Below are 20,439 nucleotides of genomic sequence, written 5' to 3'. Positions count from 1 at the left end.
GACCTTAGCAGAGCTTTGGATCTCCATCATCCACTCCCTCTGTGGCCGATGGGATCAGGTGCAGGGCGAGTCCAGAGCTCGTCTGGAGCTTCAATGCCATTTCATGTGCACTGGGGCGGCCATGACCTGCTTTTCATGATGTAGGCAGGCAGCCCCAAATGGTGATACACCCCCCCCTCCATGGCTTCTTGCCCCCATTCCCCGCAGACTGCCTTGAGAGGCTTGTACACATGATGTAGTTGTGACTTTCATAAGCTCCAGCTAGTCTGTTGAGCATGAGACTCCATTGTAATCAAATTTTTTTTTCTTTGAGTAATATAATCAGCCACATTTTATTTGCAAAAAAAAGAAGCATCCGAGGATTCTTTACAAGCTGTTGGAAAGAGCCAAACATACTGAGGAGTTGTGCCATAAACAAGTCCTCCTATTCTTGCTCCTCATCCTATGGTTTAATCTCGGTTCTAGAAGGTGCTGACATCTGCGCACCAATACTCTCTCTTTGGTGTCTACGAGCAGAAAAACTCTCTTCTTCATGAGGGAGTTTTCCTTTGCCTTTGTCCATGTCTACCATCTCTCTAGACTTGTAATCTCTGTAAAACTTGTGTGTATGGCCTTTTCACCCAAAACTGTCTGAGCTTAAATTTTTATTGAAAAGAATTCAAATCCTCGGGATGGAACCATGAAACAGGTCTATGACTCATAAAGCAGTAGTTCCTTAAATTAACACTTGTCTTTTCACACACACACAAAAGAGATGGAAAGTTACAAAAATGAAATGCTCCAAAACACATAACCTATGAATAGTTGGTTTTCATATTTTCTGAGTAAATCGGAGCTGATAAGGATAGTACAGCATGACCGGAACAACATCCCTTTTAGAAAAGCATTTTTTGTGACCATAACTCAATAATTCATGTGCAAAATTGCGGTCTGCAAAACTCTGTATTCACTGTTCTTATAGTCCAGCATATCCAAAACAACATCCCTTTTACCCGAGCATCATTCCAGCAGTAAAACAGTCCCACAAACAACACTAAATCAGAGCTGAAAAACCTTGTTCTTGTGTGGCATGGTCATCACTTTCTTTAGTTCCCACATTGGAGAAGCCAACAACTACTATTGAATCTAGACAATGAGGCTCTTGCCTCAGTAAAAGTGCAAAAAAAACACAGAATTGTACCTTCGATGGAATTAGCCCATCATGCAGAGCATTTCCTATGAGAATAGAGAGAGAGTTGACCAGAGGGAGCGAGCTCTACCTTCGTACATGAGTCAGAGACGAAGAAGTACTCTCCATAGCTGATGAACTTGCAGCAATCTACCCCTCATGCCTATTACGTTTTTTTTAAAATGCTCTCTCACTCTCTCTCACTCTCTCTTTTGGAAATTTGTGCCATTAAGCATACATGTAACAAGTTTTCCGTTTAAACCTTCCAGTCTAAAATTCTCCATGATCGGTGTAAAATTTGATCTCAGCACAACCAGAGAATTAATCCTTATGCAAAAACGAAGATAATGACGTGAACACATTCTGGGGTCCAAAAATAGTAACTCTCTAAATTTTAGGGATGGTTACCCTTGCATTGCTCTAGTTGTTCTGAGCAACTTTTGTCATTACAACCACATCAAAAAGTGTAACGTGGCTCAATTATAGTGACTTTTATTCTGTGAGCATTCTTACGTGTGCATCTTTTGTCTTGGCCAGGCTCATTGTCCTGCACCATCTCTAGTGGCCAAGCACACAGTCCCAAATCACTAGCATTCTATTCTTTAGTGCCCATTCAATATGGAACCGGTCCTAAGGCTCAGACAAACCATTAGTCAAATTTGTCCCAATGGCTGCATCTTCTGGCCTTAAATAAATAAATAAGGAAAGCAACTGCAAAAAGTATCACCACCTTGTGATAGAGGCCTTAAATGAGTCACTCCAAGAAAGTCCAGTTGGGAATGAGTAAGCCAAGTCTTTGACCCAATTGAGAGAGGATGACAAGGAGCTATCAAAGTCATCGCTTGAGCTACCTTCTCTCTCTTTGTACATGCACCTCTTTCTATGCAATACCCAGTGCCATTTTGTGGAGCCCTTTCTTCAACAAGATTGCTGATCTATCTATATATATTTTTGTCCTAATGAAAATAGCCATCTCATTGACATCAAGCACCTGGTTCTCCAATATTGTTGTTTGTAAAGTGTTGTTAACAACAAAAACAACAAAAGTTCTATGTGAACATAGCACCATAGCCTTCTACACCAAGAATCAATCATCCAAGTGTCGATATTGCACGAGTATTGGTCACGCTATTGACCAGTGCTACAAGAGAAAAGACAAGTTGTAGGACAAGCAACACGCCCAGTTTGCGGTTGCTAATACTTTATTTGATAGTGACCTCGACAAGGCACCTACTACTTTGATAATATGCTTAATGTATCTATTCAATCATTATCTTTAGGCAATGACGAGCGAATCCTTTCAATATGCATTTTAAATAAATAAAAAAATAATAACGTGTTTGAAATTAGATATTTGATCATGCGACTATATGCGTTTTAAGACCTTTCCAACACCTATTTTCTATGTGGGGCATTGTGTATGGATTTTATACGAAAAGACTTGTATTTTCCTTTTTATGATTTTATTAGGAGGCATGTTTGAAGACGGGGATTATAAATACTTTACGGATGATGTTGATCCCAAAAGCTATGCCCATGTATTAAGCCTCTAGTCATGTGCATGGTGCCTCTAAGCCATGCTAGCTTTTGATTAGCCTCTAAGCTATGCCTATATACCTTTGCACCGTGCCTCACCTTGGATCCTTGAGCTTCTTAGTAGATCGCGTCATGACCATCCTCACGTTGCACCTCTCTCATTTATGTATGTCCTTTCCACAATCATTGTATGGGATTAGATATTGGTTCTTTGAGGTAAGACCTTTCCATTTCTATTTTTCGTATGTTTCTTGCCATGAGTTTAGCCGCTTATGACTCTAGGGGGAGGTGGATTGGTTAGTCTTATACATGCCCCTGTGTGTGAGTACACCTTAGGTGTATCAGTGTGCATGTTGAAGGTGTGAATGCCTTTTACACCTCCCAAGATTAAGTAAGGGCTAAAGGTTAGAGGGAAACCCTAGGCCTATACAGTGAGGCCCTAAGTATTGCACTGTATCGCATCAATCTATTAAGCTTCTTTGTTGTCAAGAGTTCTCTCTCTCTCTCTCTCTCTCTCTCTCTCTCTCTCTCTCTTGCGTGCGCTCCTCCAACTCCCCCTGTGAAAAAAACTGCTAGGGTTTGCATTGAGGAAACACGAAGTGTATGACCACGACAGAAACACAAAGAGATAGACACAAACACAGAAAGCAAAACTCAAACCCTAAACACAAACAAAAGAAGGGAAAGAAGAACACAACTTTGAAGTGAATGAATAATGCAAATGAATGTAAGAGTGTACAGATACTCAAGGGCAGAGTTGTGTGTCAAAGAGTGACGTCCATCGGAGATGGATCCCAAGTCTGTGACCACTAGTGGGAGTGTGTGGTCTACAAAACAATGATGCTAGAAGGGCCTTGAGCACCAAACGCAAGTAGGAGAAGCCGTGGAGAGCACGAAATGCAAGTTGGAGAAGCTGTGGAGATGGAAGGCGACCCCTAGATGAGTGTTAACACAAATTGTGGATGTCGCTTGGATGAGGAGATACACCAACACTTGTCGCCTGGAGAAAGAGAGACCAAATGCAAGCAATTGGAGTGTATAGGAATTGTTACTAGGCTGGTCTGGAACCAAACACGAGCTACAGAAGGTGATGAAGATGCTGGCGATGGTTGGAAGATGCCAAACGCAGCCTGGAGGAAGGCGCCAAACAATGGGTGATAGCTTGGAGGAAGGCGCCAGGGCTGATGGAGAGGTGGTAGTAGTCTCAAAGGTTGGACAGCCACGTAGAGGTAGATTGATGGCTGAAATCTGCACTTAGGGGTGTAGGGGAAACCTCCATGCTGGAAGAAGAGCAAACATGCCTAGGAGATAGGGTGAGCTATACATAGCTCCAACAATGACCACATGTTTATGTTAGATCTACCTTCTCATTTGTAAGTCCATAATATATTTCTTGTTAGGTCTTTATGACATTTTAAGGACAGTCCACCGTTGCCTTGGACCAACCCCTCTTATTATATATAGATCATGACATTTTAAAATCAAACACTATTCAAGAGGCTTGACAAAGCCACTAGAAAGTTTGTGCTTCCATTCTCCACATCCTAGCCTATAAGAGTTGAGGTGAGCTATTATTCCACCTTCGGTGAATGTTAGTTGGAGGAACCTATGTAAGGAGATGAGTATGGTAAATGGCTCTCCCTTGTGTGAGCGGTTAAAGTAATGAGCACCTAAATGATTCTCCTTTCATACCACGGCACATTTTTAAGGTGATGAGAGGCTTGGATAGTTCTTAGTTGAGCAAAAGGTTTAATGTGTATGCTTGCATTTTTGAGATGTGATCGAGCCTCATTAGCATATAAGATGGATGTTTATGCTGATCTCTATTTCCAAGAGATACAATAGACGTATAGAGGCATGATGGATGTACCATGAAAGGAACAGTGCGCATTCCCATGTCTCTAGCCCAGGTAGGACCAAAGCAATCTGTAAGTTAGCCCTACACTGAAAGACAAAACCTTGCAAAAGAGATGAGAATCTGCAAACATAGAGGTCAATGGTGAGATGCTCCAAAGCAAAACATAACAGAGAGAAAATCTAACTGAAAAGACAATGCAATGAATGCGTATGTGTATGAGTAAATGGAGTAGAAGACTTAAGAATTGAAAAGCTAAGGACAATGAATCCTATGGGCCCAACTTTAAGAGTGCGAAAAATGGATGCTAGGCTGACCTAGGGTATCCGAAAGGACCTAGAGACATACTAGTCTAAGAAGGTGTCTAGCATCGTGTACGTCCAATAGCAAGGCTCTGCCAAGGGAATGCTTGATGAGGTGGAGAAGAAGGTGAGATGGATGTATGAAATGCAACGGGATTGAGACCTACAGACCAATCAGCCAATCCCTCAGGGGTAGTGAAAGAGATTGTTTGCTGAGGTTGTGCTTGGGCCACATGTCCAACAACAACAACGAGTGCTGAAGGAGCAGATGAAGCAAGAGCAGAAGGAGAAGTCACATTGGATTGTGTAGTCGCAGCGGTCTGTTGAGGCTTTTTTAGGTGGAAGACCTTGGGCCTTCGAGCGACACTCGTCCACATGGCCTGCTCTCTTGCAGTGTGTGCAAAAGCGGTTTTTCTTAGGGAGTTGCTGCTAGATAGGTCTAGATTCTTTGGTTCCATCTAAGGAAGAGGAGTCACCCTTTGATTGGCTTGCCTTCGCATCTTGCGGGTTCTTGCCATCGTTGGTTTTCCCTCCCGAAGAAGAGACAACTAACCCCCTTTGCTCAGAATAAGGATGTGATGAGGATTTCTTATGGACTTGATCATGCAGCCTTACGTAACGCAAGAACTGGCACTCAAACTCGTAGAAGGTTGGCAATTGAGGCTATGAGATAACGTGTTGAATGAAATTGAAGTATTTTTCAGGCAACTTATTCAAGAAGAACGGCACTTGATGGTCGTTTGACTTTGGAGAGCCAGTACTGGCGAACTCGGTGAGTAACTGCCTATATTCAGCCAGCTCGACTTTCAGATCATCCCCTTCCTTAATAGAGAACTTTTGAAGCTCAAAGTTGAGATTTATGCTCATAGTTGCACGAAATTCGACCAAGTGGTGAAATTCGACCCGTTAATATGAGTCTTATCCGTGAAGGCATTCTTGGCCGACGCAACAGGAGTGGTAGTGCTCGGAGACGGGTAGTGTGAAAAAGGGTAATGGGGGTAAGATGGGGGAGTGGAGTGCACTTAGGAATGGGCCCTAGAGTGCTCACCAAGCATGCAGGCAGTGTGCAAGGTGGATCCATAGGTAGGGATGGGCTGACTAGGCATGGGCATGGTAACCGTATCAGTAGTTCATGGTGGAGATGGGATGGGAACACGTGGAGCAGAAGATGGAAATCCCTGCATAGGTGTAACCCAAGGTAAGTGGGATGATGCACCATAAGCCGAGGATGGAATCCCTTGTGTCTGAGGGGTCATGTGAGAGGTGAATCTAGGGGTAGCGAGGGAGATGCCCATCACAACCGTCCTAGGTGCTATGGGTGTGCTCATTTGCAGAAAGGTGAGAGACACTGTGTTAAAGGGTTGCATTCCCCCTAACAAAGTACCATGGTGCAAAGAGGTAGAGAATGGGGTAGAGAAGGAGAAGGTGCCAGGAGCGGAGATGGAAGATCCAACCCCTAGTGTGTGTGAAGCAGATGTAGAGTGTAATCTGAGATTTTGAAAGGATGGAGAGAGATGATTAAGGGTGGGATGGGAGGGAAGTGAGAAGTTTGTGTTACATGCTCAAATGAAACAGAAGCTGTAGATGTACCTGAATTCCGTCTGCTCCGTGAGCCCCTTCTATTAAAGTTCACATACACAAAGCCATCCGGATCCTACACCCCAAAAGAAGAAACAAGCAAGGGTTTTGATTCATTCAACTCGAAAGGGTTGTACAAACCTGACTCTGGACCTAGCTGAATGATAAAGATGGATCTCCAGATGCTCCAAATGCCGCATGTCCTTCGTGATGATCAGAGAGGTGGCCAGTCTCACCAACCGATCCGAATGTGGTAGCAAAGCTTGTAGGAGGGGTGTAAACATTACTATACTTGTTGCGATAGTACTCCTCAAAGTCCTCCTCTGTCATGTTAGTGAAATTTGGAATAGGAGTAGAAAAAGAAGGTGAAGGTGAAAGTGGAGTGTTGTCCTTCTCACCGAGTCCATAATGCCGTCTTAGTGCCTCCAATGATGGAGAAGCCTAATAGGACATCATAGAAACTAGAGAAGGTGTTTGGGACATTGTGATTTGGTTACAAGTCATATTGTGTGCCTTGCACAAAGACTAACTCTCCACAATATCTGTAGGATACTCTTTACAAGAGCACTGGCTCTGATACCATGTGAAGAAAATTGCTAGGGTTTGCACTGAGGAAACACAGAGTGTAGGATCATGACAGAAACACAAAGAGACAAACATAGAAAGCAAAACTCAAACACAAACAGAAGAAGGGAAAGGAGAATACAACTGTGAAGTGAATGAATACTGCAAATGAATGTAAGAGTACAGATACTCAAGGGCAGAGCAGTGTGTCAGAGAGTGACGTCCATCGGAGATAGATCCCAAGTTTGTGACCACTAGTCGGAGTGTGTAGTTTGCAAAACGATGATGCCAGAGGGGCCTGGAACACCAAACGCAAGTAGGAGAAGCTGTGGAGATGGAAGGCGTCTCCCAGATGAGTGTTAACGCAAACTGTGGATGTTGCGTGGATGAGGAGGAGCACCAACACCTGTCGCTTGGAGGAAGAGACACCAAATGTAAGCAGTTGGAGTGTGTAGGAACTGTCGCTAGGCTGGTCTAGAAGGGCCTGGAGCACCAAACGCAAGTAGGAGAAGCTGTGGAGATGGAAGGCGGCTCCTAGATGAGTGTAAACGCAAACTGTGGATGTCGCCTGGATGAGGAGCACCAACACCTGTCGCTTGGAGGAAGAGACACCAAATGTAAGCAGCTGGAGTGAGTAGGAACTGTCGCTAGGCTGGTCTAGAACCAAACACAAGCTGCAAAAGGTGATAGTGATGTTGGCAATGACTGGAAGATGCCAAACGTAGCTTGGAGGAAGGCACTAGGGCACTACAAGGGCTGATAGAGAGGTGGCAGCAATCTCGAAGGCTGGACAGCCACGTAGAGGTAGACTGATGGCTGAAATCTGCACTCAAGGGTGTGAATCCTGCACAGACGGGAATAAGGCTGAATGGGGGTAGCCTGTCTATTTATAGATGTTGAAGGGTGCCCCAAAGAATTAGGGTTTTTGGGGGACCACTGAAACTCTCTTGGACCGCTCCCCTTTTTAGGGTTTTTCATTAATTAAGTGTGTTTTGGGGCTGTTTTAAGAATGCTAATCAGCTGAAAAGCATGTTTTAGCTCACACACCCCAAAAAAAAAGTAGTTGTACCTAACAGATGATGGCTTGCTAATGACGGAAAGAAGTTGTTACATGAAGGAAAGGTGCATAGAACATTACAATCCCTAAATTTCCTCATGATCCTTGGAATTTCCCTTTGAAACAAAAAGAGCTAGAAAATCTGCAGCCACATTTTCAAGATTGTCCCTCTCTGAAAGGGATATGGGTATGAGAGAACCACCATAGGAGTTTTTTTTGAGGGGGCAGGGGTGAGAAGGGGATGTAGTAATGGGAAGAGGTGCGAAAATAGAAAACTGCCTTGAAAGGCTTTTCACTTTGGAATGGGAATGGAGCTTGTCTAGCTCTCCTTGCCACTTGTCACAAGAATATCTCTTGATGAAGAGTCCTCACAACAAATATGGCTTGCTTGGTGGAGACAACTCGAGTACCGAGTTTGGTAAGGCCATGAAGTGAGAGGAGATGGAAGCCCAAGTTTGTAGGACTTCTAAGATGGAGCTTGAAGATAAATGGTTAGTTAATGATGGCAAGGTGCCAACACCACAAATAGGCATATTGGTGAAACATCACTTAGTGTGATTGTATCTTCATGTGAATGGAGATCTTGGAGCCCATCTCCTAGTGGAGTCATGACTCGATGCGCCACTATCAATGGGATAGGGTCTCTCTGAAGATGAGATTGCAATGAAGGCTCCTCCAATTGATGAATGTGAAGAAACATTGACTTGGTAGTAATAGTGGAGGTAGACATAGAAGTGGAGGAAGGCTCCATTGTGGCTTCTTTGTTCACAACTTGCTCTTGGAGGAAAGTGAGGGTATTTTTTCCAGCTTTTCTCATTGGAGTGCGAGGTCGTCCCACAATGTGGACATTTGGAATACCCTTTGCATTGCATCTTTGTATTTGTATCAGAGTCAGAAGATGACTTTGATTTTTTGATCTTTTTCCTCCCTTTCTTTTCCTTCGCTTGCCCTTTACTTGAAGATGATGATGCAAAGTTTTCCTCCCTTTCTTTTCCTTCACTTGCCCTTTACTTGAAGATGATGTTGCAAAGGCATGGCTTTTTGCTTTGGCTTCATGAGAATCTATCTCCTTGGGACGTACATTGCACTCTAGCACCATCGGGTCTAACTCCCAAGGGATAGTATCTCTTGTATGATTATGAGAAGATTGGTGTAGAGTACCTCGTAGTCTAGTGATGGGAGATGTGATTGAAGTGTCACATCAAGGTCTTTTGAAGCCACGATCTTGTTGAGGGATGCAAGCTCATCCCAAATCTCCTCCATCTTATTGATGTGATACAATGATTCTTCATCATAGGGGAATTTGACATAGAGAGATGTTGAAGCTTCAACTTGAGGGTCATGTGATGCCTGATGAATATCAAGGCCTAGTAAAGATAAATATCCTCTAGACTTCTATTGTGGTGTGGATATGCCTTACATGCACAAACCTAGAATTTGTACAACTCGAAACTAAAAAAAAGCGGGCTTTGTTGCTGAGCTAATCTCATAAAGTTGCCAAGTGCAAGGTTGCTCCAACATGGGGATTCATGGTAGGTTGTGATGAGGGATAGAAACAAAAATCTAAGAGATTAAATGTGTCAAGGATGCACTTGATTTTGCATGGCCATACAGAATAGTTTGCCTCATCCAACTTTTTGGAAGTGGGAAGAGAAGGTAGGACTGGTGCCATAATGGCCAGTTGTGGACTAGTGGCCATGGAAGACGGAGCAAGGATAGAGTGATATGAAGGTTGTAGGGAAGGAACCTGATCATGGTTTGCTTGTTGATTTACATTGCAATCTCTATCTTGATCTTGGTGGTCTTCGTGATGGTGCTCACGTGCACAGTGGTTGGAATGCTGGTCTTGGTAGTCTCAGTTGTCACTTTGATGGTCGTTGCAGTCCTAATCCATACGATCTTGCTAGTTGTATTGGTCTGTCATTTGTGTCCTTCAAGAGAACTTGCAAGAAACAAATAATGCTGCTGCTGATGTGGAAAATGACCTTAAGGATGGGGTGGATAATGATGATGCCAGATGATGGAGGATGAGTCGGGTTGCAAAAACGCAGGTCCCAGCAGCCACTGTGACAGAGGAGCAACGCTAGGTGATGGAGGAGGAGCCAGGCTGCAAAAACGTAGGTCCTAGCAGCCCTTGTGATAAACGAGTGATGAAATCACTGACACTCGGTGATGGAGATTGTTGCCAAAAGCTAGGATGCTGACGCCAAGTTAGAGATGATGATGCTAGGCAAGGAGAGGGCCTCTAGACTGAAAAACGAAGGTGAAGGTGGAGCTTGAAGGAGAAGGGTGGTGACACCAAGCAGGTGATGGTGACGGTAGGTGGAAGATGCTCCAAATGCAAGGGCTGATGTTGGAACAGGGCGCTTAAAGTAGAAGAGGAAGGGTGAAAACAGCCATGAGCCACGAACTGCAATGTTCTCTTGAGGGGGTGTGAGGGCAATGGAAGGGGCTGAAGAGAGAAGGGAAGTGGTGGTGATCGAAGAAGGTGAAGAATGATTGAAGAGAGTGGTGAAGAATGAATGAAGTGACTGCCTATTTATAGGCATAAGTTGTCTAGGGTGGCACTGTGTGGGCGGCCATTGAAAAAGTGGCCAAAATGTCGACACCAGCTCTTTTTGGGGTTGTCAGTGCGAAACTCTAAATGAAGCATGTGAACTGAAGTAGTTTCTCAACATGCATGGCTTAGTTTCCATTCCCAAAATTTTGGCTCTCTTTTACTCTCTCTTATCTGGCAGCCTAGATAATACTATAAGTGGCAAGGGATGTTTTGTGTGACTTGGGTTGCATCATTTGGTGCAGTTGTTGACTCCTGGCCCAGATCCTCACCAGCAGTATGAGGTGTCAGCAAAAGGCCGAATCTGCTAGATTTTGGAGTAGGGCTTCTGGCTCATTGCTACACTACGCAGATCTAGTCTCCAGGGCTTATTTGTGTCTACGCTCTCTTTAGGGGTAGTGAAAGTTCTGCTACCATGGCTGCTGTTGTACTTTCGAGATTCTATGAGAGTCAACTAACTCGTTCAGTTCTAAACTGAGTGTCCTTGTTCTTTGATTGTAAAATCTTTGGCTGTTGAAAACTAACTGTATAAAAATGTATATTTTTCTATACTGACAGGAAACTCAAATAGAACAATTGAAGTCTCGGCAGCAAGAGTTGATTGAGAATTGTGAGTTGGATCAAATAAAACTTCCTACTTTGCCAGATTCCATGGACATAGATTCTGCTGGGTCAAGTGTGCAGTTAGCTTCATATGACTATTCACACCTCAGTAAACCACTTCAGGTGTGATTTTGCTCTGCTATTCTGTCATTCACATACCTGATTTTCAGATTACTCTTGGGTTGCCATACAATTGGAACTTGTACACAGGATGTGCGGCCAGGTGAGAAAGAGAAACTTGAAGCAGAGTTTAAGGCCAAGTTAGCTTCGCTTTCTGCAGACATAGAAAAAACTGCTCCAAATCTGAAGGCTTTGGATCAGTATGAAGTTCTTCGAGAAAAAGAACGGGAGGCAACTGAGGAGTTTGAGCTTTCAAGAAAGGAGGCAAAGGAAATCACAGATAGATACAATGCTGTTAAGCAGACAAGGTTATCTTTAGTACTATCTGACTTGTTACTGTGTTATGGTTGGTTTCTGTCCCAAGGTTAGACTTGGCATCCTTGTTTATGCAGGTATGAAAGGTTCATGGATGCTTTCAACCATATCTCAACTAATATAAACAAAATATACAAGCAACTTACACAAAGTGCTACTCATCCACTTGGTGGTACTGCTTACTTGAGCTTAGAGAATGAGGATGAGCCCTTCTTGTATGGGATCAAGTACACAGCCATGCCACCTACGAAGCGCTTCAGGGACATGGAACAACTCTCCGGTGGAGAAAAGACAGTTGCTGCACTTGCTCTGCTTTTTGCTATTCACAGGTAACACAAGTCTATATCTGTGATAGAGCCAACTGTTTGTCCATGGAATTTAACGGGCTTACCTACTTGTATTTTCCTCTGTATTTTTGTTTGTAGCTTCCGGCCTTCTCCATTTTTTGTGCTTGATGAGGTGGATGCAGCTTTAGACAATTTGAATGTTGCAAAAGTTGCGGCTTTCATTAGAGCAAAGTCCAGAGATGATGCGACCCAAGAGAATGAGAGCAGAGGAGTCGGATTTCAAAGTGTAGTCATTTCTCTGAAGGATTCCTTCTATGACAAAGCAGATGCTTTAGTTGGTGTTTATAGGGATTCAGAGCTAAGGTTAGTACTTCAAGTGCAAGCACTCAATGTTTTGATTACAACAGTATAATGCTTACTAAAGATGGTAGATGTTGGTTTGCAGCTGCTCAAGGACACTCACATTTGACCTGAGCAAATACAGTGAATCATAATACTATGAAGGTGCGGGTATTTCTTTGTACAGACTTGTTTCTTCTCGGCTGTCAAGATCATGCATACAAGTAAAGATAGGGTGCAAAGTGCCACTGCTGTCATTTCTTCATGGAAAAGTGGTGTGTATATTGCATAGATCTACATAAGAAGTGCTGAAAAGCTATGGTTGTTTCTGAGCTTATGTAAAAGATGCTCAATGGTTTGGTGATGTGTTTAAGGTACCTGAATGCTAATTGCAATGCTGATGTTCTTGTATGCATGTACTTGTTAGTCAATTCATGTACATCTATGCCATCAGAAAAAGTAGTGCAGTAGTGAGAGATCTCAACCTAGAGTGCGTAGTGCATATTGAGAATAATAAATGCAATGATGACTGAAGCTTAATTTGCATGAACATTGGAGGCTTGTTGATTGCTGAATCAGTTTGGCCATTTATACAAAAACAAAGTTATGGATATTTTAACATGGTTGGGCTTCTTTTGAAAAAAAACATGTTAGAATGCTGACAAAGCTACAGATCTTCCTAGGCAAGTATAGAATAAAAGTCCCCCGGAAGATTAGTTAGGGGTGAAAAAACTAAAAACGCTATGCTCAAAGTGGGGTATTTATCTTGATTCAATGAATCTCTCCTTTCCAAAGACAAAGAAGGGCCTCTTGGTGGTGCCAGCCATGTGACCATTGCCCTCTCACTACCTTGGTGATGGAGTTCCTTGAACACCATTCTGTAGGTAGGCCATTGGGTCATCAGCAAACTCTCCATTTGAGAACTCCTAGCGTGATACCTTTGGTCTTAATCATTGGGACTCGGGAGAGATCTGGTGAAAGCTCAATGATGGCACTTTTGGAATTGAAAACTTGAAATCATTTGAGATCTTATCCTTTTTTTCAGTTAACTTTGATGTTTTATGGAAACACCTGCCTTGTGAGTTAGTGCCAAGCAAAAGTTGGCTAAAGTTTGTATGAGGTTTGAAGTTTTTCAGCGACTTGAGGTTCAGGAAAGGGTACAACCTGGAGAAGAACATCGGGTTGTTATGTTCTATAGACTAATTTTGTCTCAAATGAATTCTTGTAAACGCCTTTTTGTTTGGTGACCCCAAAGTACCTATGAACCAGAGGTCAATGCACTAGTTCATTAATTTGTAATGGCCTTCCAGTTGTCTCCACTGAGTAGTCAATTTGTAGTCTTTATAAGTTTCTTCTGTAGACATTGGGCACTGCCCGTAATCACCATGCATGAATGAATCAGACTAGTAAGGGATCTCAATGACGGTAATTAGTTAGCACTGTGGAGATTTACTACCTTTGAAGGGGTTGCAGTATGACTTTATGGTGGCTGTTATTCGTTGGCAGTGTGTGTGATTCTAAAAAGTGTTGTGTCTGTCATTAAAAGGATGAGATAATGGAGATTAGTCACAGGTCAGTATTGTGGATAACCCCATGTTGTATGGCATTTTGTACTACTGTCACTAGGTGCTTTGTATAAGGCACAAGTTAGCATTTTGAAAGGACTCACAAATGTGAGTCGCTCAGCTTTTTGATGTAAGTTATTAGTATATATCTTGGCAATGGTTCAGCAACTAATATTATCTGTTAGCATTGCGCATTACATGCAAGATAGGAGATCAAGATTGGTCTTATAAATTTGCTCTGTGCTAATGAAAGAGATTACTAGTTTCTTCTTATAAATTTGTTGTCTGTGCTAATGAAGTTTGATGCTTACATGGTTCTTACATGCAGTGTGCTAGGTTGTTAGTAAATACTATTGGACATTGGGGCTAGTCCAACTACCCATGGCACATCGTTGGCTCCAATGCAATGGGGGGTTAGTCCAATGACATGCCATTGGTCCCATGGATCCAACTGCCATATAACTCGTTCGATGTCCTTATTATAAGTGCAATTGTAATCATAAAGCAATCATACAAGAATAATGAATACAATCCTTTCTAAGCAAGCATAATGAAGAGATAAAATTAAGAAGGTATCTAAGTTACAAAAAACTTAGATTTATCAGATCTATGTAGGAATGATCCTAGCAAGAATTGGGTGGAATGAGCCTAATAGAGTTGTGGTGCATTGCTTGCTTGCATGTCGTGGATCAAGAAATGTGATTTTTTAGTAGCTTTTGTTGGATTGGCAAGTGTACAAAAGTGGTAGAACCTGATGTAGGTGCTCAATAATACAATATCAATGGCCTTTAAACTAGGTGCTCATCATGCTCTATGTTAAGTCCGCATGTACGTGTAGATTATTATGTATTAAGACAATGATTATCATGATCCAAATCCTTTTAAAGGCATAAGTATAAGTTTGTGGTCCATCCCTCACTCCCTTAAGAGTACATGATCGGGGTAGTAATCACAAGAGTGGGCAATCATGAATGAGCTTATAATTAAGAATGGAATTTGTTTGGTCCCATTGTATTCCAAAATGGGTCAAAATATGAAAAATTGTGTAAGACAACCCTTGAAAAGAAGCAATGAAAATTGAACTCAAAACCGCTAAATCTACTTTGTAGCCTTATATTTAACCCCAAACTGGGTGCTATGTAAGAGCAGAAAGAAAGCAAGTATATTGAAGGTCATGAAATTGAAGGTTTTAAGGTTCTATTGCATACCTCTTTCAACCGAAGCCAAGGTTACATATGAGTGGGAAAAAAGCGTGTCATATTGAAAGGTTAGGGTACTGAAAAGTTTAACTTCCTAATCCTTAAAATCTTATATTTAAGTCTCATTGCTACTCAAAGTAGGGTGATATGTAGAAGGGGACATGACGCAAGCAATATTGGAAGGTCAAGAAGTGGTCTTAATAGGCTTTCTTAAAACATTTTAATAAAATAATATAAAATATAGTAGAATGATGATCCTCATTGTATTTTAGTATTGTTTCAATAGTAAAAAAAACTTTAAGTAAGAATGGCAAATAGAAGGGATAAGTTTTTCTTTTAGTGCTTTTCTCTTTTTCCTTGAAGTTTCGTAAGTACAAATTAGTGTGCATCCTAGAGTCACGTGAGACCCATAAATGAGAGGAACAACATTGTTTTTGGTGGACTTGATAGTAGAATCAATCTTTTGAGACAACACCACAAAGTTAGGAACACCAAGTTGTGGGTTGTAGATGAGCTCACACCACATAAGCTCAAGGAGAAGCCAAAAGAGTTTGCCAAGGTGAAGATGGTCTATAGGAAGGTAAGTGGGTAGTATATTACGCAAGAATGAATCTCATTCGAGAATGTAAGAGAACCCTTTTAAGAGCACCCCTTTTGTTGTGGTATGGTTATCTCGATGGTAATCCAATTTCTATGTTATGTGCTTTTAGTACCTTGTGGATTGTATTTGGATTTTTGATGATGTATGATGGTCATATGTGCTTATGAGGAATCTTAAAGGATGTTAGTAAAACTTTCTTTCTTTTCTTTTTATAATAAAGTTTATAGTGTAAAAGGCTTTACCCTAAGCATGGTTAACACCTTCAATACCATGTTCGATCAATATCACTTGCTTTCATCCACTTTTATTTGGAAAACTATTGTAATTTGCAATGAGGGTACAATATGACCTAATTCTTCAACCTTAAACCATATTCTCAAAATGCTAAATGGCTTCCTTGTAACCTCATTTAAGCTTATAGTAACTTCATGATTAAGTAATATGTTTCATTGTCTAAGAAACAACTAAAATACAAGGTTTAATGTATATGCACATTTAGGATTTATGAACAATCTATTTGTTGTAAAAAAGTGTAATCTTAATGTAAAAAATAAATCCAACATTTTCTCTAAGGTCTTTCACATTAGATATTTGTTCATACTCTTCTCAGTTGATATTACACTACGTTGAGAATCTGCCAATCACATCTTATGTATGCCTCTTTGTATGGGATAGATAGGCTAGGGAGATGCATTTCATCCTAGGAAGAGAGTCAGATCCCATAGGCACAGTGGATGTAGTGTGCTACCAAGCAATCCTATAAAATGATGTACTTGACCATCACTTTAGTATGATGATAATGCAATAGTACTCGTCTCTTTCTCTCAAGTGTCTGTGTCATTATCAGTACTACACAAGAATGTCTTTATGAGTCCAAGTCTCAATCTTGGAACCTAATTCACTTGTGTAATAACAATTGTTTTCTTTGTCAATGTTATCATGAGTTCTCTTCATCTTCCATCCTTCGTAGCTTCCGCAGTTTGTCATGCTCTAGATCTCGCATCTTTTACATGGTATCAGAGCCCAGACAGGCATGGCACTGCTCCTCCAGCTCCAGTTCACTCTCATCTAGCTCAGTTTGAGCTCAGTTCAGCTCAGGCCAAGTCTAGGACCTCATCTTCTACTCTTTCTTTTCATTGGTTTGCTTGGCAGCCCTAGCTACACAACACATATCTTGCTTTGAGCACTCATATCTCCTTATAGAGGCCATATCTCTTCATGATTCCTTCTGGGGGAATCTTCCCTAACTCAAGGCACTCCTCTTTGTCACATCACAGCACGATATTGTTGCACCTACCTCCTAGCATTGTGCAATTAGCTCATCGCTGTTCAGATTCGGTCGCCTGTTGGTCGTACGTCTAGTTCGCGCTGTATTGTGTTCGTGATCAAACCTGTGACCATAGGGCATTGAAGAGCAGTGTTCAAACCTCCTTCCACTCAAATATCCAACCAAATGATCAAGCGTGTGCGTTGCTGCAGCTAAAAACACAGTCGCCTGTCTCTAAACCTAAAGAAGAAGCCATAGCCACAACATCAAAGCTTCATCTCTACTTCATTTTTTTGGCTCAAGGATCCTCTGCCACTCAGATTTGACTGAACACTAAAGATTCTAACAAGGATTGCTCATCAAATCACATCGAGGGGAGATTTGTGCTTGGAAGATTTGAAAGAGTTGAAGAAATCAAGCAGCTCAAGCAACAACCACATTAAGCTTCACTTTCAACTCATCCTTCTCACTCAACTGAAGGTTTTGCTACTCTGATTTGCTCCAAAACTCAGTCTTCAGCAAGAAATCAGAACATCAAAATCAACAAGAAGAAGGTTCAAGAAGATCCAACATCAACATCAGGCTCATCAAGAACAGTATCTATTGATACTTATCAAGTGTTATTTGACATTATTCTTCTTGTATCCTTTAATACACTTAAGTACAACACTCTTACTGATTTATCTTAGATTTGAAGCCAATTCTTGGTCATATCAATGACAATCAAGAAGATTTCTATGTGGATACACTTCATGAAGAGCAACATGACTTGTGTTGCTTATTTACATGACATAGAAGATGTTCTTACTCTACATGCAGAAGGAAATGGAGTTGCCTACACCAAAGAGAAATCAATAAATCCATTTGAAGATTTTGAAGACATGTCTACCACTTTTCTTGAGGGGGACAACTGGAAGAGCAAACTCAAAAATGTTGCAAGCAAAGTCAATAAAGGAGCAGACCAAGAAGATCATGAAGAAGAAAAGAAAGACAAGAAGATTTTCCATGTTGACAAAGAAATAGCAGATCCTGAAAAAGACAAGGGCCTATCGGTCCTTGTCTCTCATTTTCTGTTTTAAAAGCATTGTACCTTTCTTAATGTTCCTTTCATAAGCTTGTAAAAACTCCTCATGTAGCCTTGTACTACAACCTCTATACACTTTGTGAGGCTCCTGTTACAGCATCTGGATGTCTACCATGTTTATGGTACCCACACTTAGCCTTTTCTGCGACAGCCTTTGGTGTTTTGCCATGTTTGTGGTATGCCCACACTTTGCAGGTGTTTCTCTCACTAAAGCCTCTATACACTTTGTACTTTCAGGTCGTGATTGAGGAGGGGTGTTGAGAATCTGCCAATCACACCCTGTGTATGCTCCTTTGTATGGAACAGCCAGGCTAGGGAGATGTAATTCATTCTAGGAAGAGAGACAGATCCCATAGGCACAATGGATGTAGTGTGCTACCAAGCAATCCTATAAAATGATGTACTTGACTATCACTTTAATATGATGATAATGCAATAGTACTTGTCTCTTTCTATCAAGTGTTTGTGTCATTGTCAGTACTACACAAGAATGTCTTTATGAGTCCAAGTCTTAATCTTGGAATCTAATTCACTTGTGTAATAACAGTTGTCTTCTTTGTCAATGTCATCATGAGTTCTCTCTTCATCTTCTATCCTCCATAGCTTCCGCAGTTTGCCATGCTCTAGATCCTGCATCTTTTACACACTAAACAAGTCTGACCATTCATTTATTATATAAACTACATCTATTATATTTGCTCTTCTACAAGCATCTTTGTGGAAAAAAGCATCAAATTTTGGGATGTGCTTTTCCAATGATGCTAGCATTGGACTTATTTTTGAATCAAGGGTAACCACTATATATATGTATGTGTGGGCCAACCCGCCTCCCCCCCCCCCCCCCCCCCCCCCCCCCCCAAAAAAAAAAAAAAGAATTTAATCTCTCTTGATTTATTCAATTTGCCAAACTAGGCAAACACATTGATGCTACTCACGTGATAGTCAAGTGCAACTTGTGTAGCTTGCATTTTGTTACTAGCCAATTAATTGTAAACAAATAGTTGATTATTGGATAATTTTGGCAAGGTAGTGCACATTAGTGTGTTATTCACATTCATTGAGTGATTGGAGCTTCTAGCCATAAAATTGGATTATTGCTTATATGATGGTTTTACTTTCAAGCGTGTTCCAATTTTGAATAGACATTTATAGATTGTTATGTGAGAGTTAGTGCACCAAACATGCACTAGTTTACATGAGTGTTGCACTTGTGTTTTTAAAATTTTTTGCTTACGTTTGGGATTTTTTCCCCTTCTTGAAGTATTTGTTAGGGGTCTTTGTTAACATTATCATGCAACCAATGCATTACTTGCTATCAACAATTGATTTGGGCTCTTGAATGGTGATGATCTTATTCTTCCCTCCTTTTGTGTATGGTGAATTGACCAACACTTGTGTAGCCTATGAAAAAATTATATTTTCATACATGGTTAGTATGTATGTATGTAAATGAAATAAGAAATTGATAATGGTCTATCCCATTATTATGTGGCACTTAGTTACGAGTCACTTTTAGAGTCCATGGTCATTCTAAAATTGTAAAATTGAGTGATATTGTGGAGAGTTGCTCAGTGATAGAACATAATATTAGAAGGTCGATTTATACACAAAGACTCTTTGATCCTATCCAAATTTCGAGGTTGTGCAACATGCAATTAGTTTTGGATCTATCCATTGTAATCAAGGTATTTGATGAATTAACAAGATTGAATTGCTACACCATTGGCAGATCCTCTATCACAAATTATCTACTTATCTTATTTTGCTCCAAACTTTTTACTACTCAATTTACTATAACTATAATTAATACAATATTTTCTTTGATATGCTTTAGTATTAAAGTTTGATCTTAGGATATTGGAGATGACCACCCTTTATGGATGCATGTCACTACTAAATGGCCAATGTGTGCATGTATGGCCATCTTGTATGCATATGCCATGTGGCATGCATGAGAGTTGATTGCACCTACATGGCTTGAAAATATATCACCTCATGTCAATTCAAATATTGTGTGAATGAATAGCTCTACATGTTGGCACATTTAGTTTATCTTACATGAATGGTAACATGCATGGAACACTTTGTAAGATGAATAATGTTATATAGTATTAGAAGTTAACAATGTTTTTAAATCTTCATTGTCATAGAAGTACAATTTGTTTTATATGTATATGAAGATAAATTTCAACCTATTCTTACATGTCAACATGATAAAATGCCCCTTTTATACGCGAATAGATTTTTGAATTGATTGAATTTTGGAGGCTACATTGATACTTGTAATCAAGGGGTGTCGCACAACGCTAGGCTTAGCCTACTTTAAAAAACCCATCAAAAACCCCCCGGGGTTTTAAAGTCAATGATATCGCCGGCCATGGGGCTCGAACCCATGACCACAAGGTTAAGAGCCTTGCGCTCTACCGACTGAGCTAGGCCGGC

At 41.0% G+C, this 20,439-nt stretch overlaps 1 protein-coding gene and 1 non-coding gene across 4 annotated transcripts in view; one reads left to right on the top strand and one right to left on the bottom strand.

Annotated features, from left to right (window-relative positions):
- The window catches only part of TTN8 (Structural maintenance of chromosomes (SMC) family protein), a 44,181-nt gene extending 29,759 nt beyond the window's left edge, over positions 1-14,422 (top strand). Inside the window, exons 15-20 of one of the 3 annotated variants that reach the window (XM_087681450.1) lie at positions 11,176-11,343; positions 11,431-11,648; positions 11,733-11,984; positions 12,081-12,305; positions 12,388-12,446; positions 14,175-14,422. In XM_087681450.1, the coding sequence (XP_087537576.1) occupies positions 11,176-11,343; positions 11,431-11,648; positions 11,733-11,984; positions 12,081-12,305; positions 12,388-12,436 (912 nt within the window). In that variant the 3' untranslated portion in view covers positions 12,437-12,446; positions 14,175-14,422. Of the gene's footprint in view, positions 1-11,175; positions 11,344-11,430; positions 11,649-11,732; positions 11,985-12,080; positions 12,306-12,387; positions 12,695-12,954; positions 13,819-14,174 lie in introns of those variants that run through there. The other 2 variants (XM_087681451.1, XM_087681449.1) reach the window with 2 other exon arrangements.
- A 5,944-nt stretch (positions 14,423-20,366) lies between these two features.
- TRNAK-CUU (transfer RNA lysine (anticodon CUU)) lies at positions 20,367-20,439 on the bottom strand. Its single transcript has one exon. It is a non-coding gene; the product is annotated as a tRNA-Lys (tRNA).

The sequence above is a fragment of the Lygodium microphyllum genome, chromosome 7 (genome assembly GCF_053477565.2).
Source record: "Lygodium microphyllum isolate KBCC chromosome 7, Lygodium_microphyllum_v1.1.10, whole genome shotgun sequence".
Lineage (NCBI taxonomy): Eukaryota > Viridiplantae > Streptophyta > Polypodiopsida > Schizaeales > Lygodiaceae > Lygodium > Lygodium microphyllum.
This window is presented reverse-complemented; position numbering and strand designations above follow the sequence as displayed.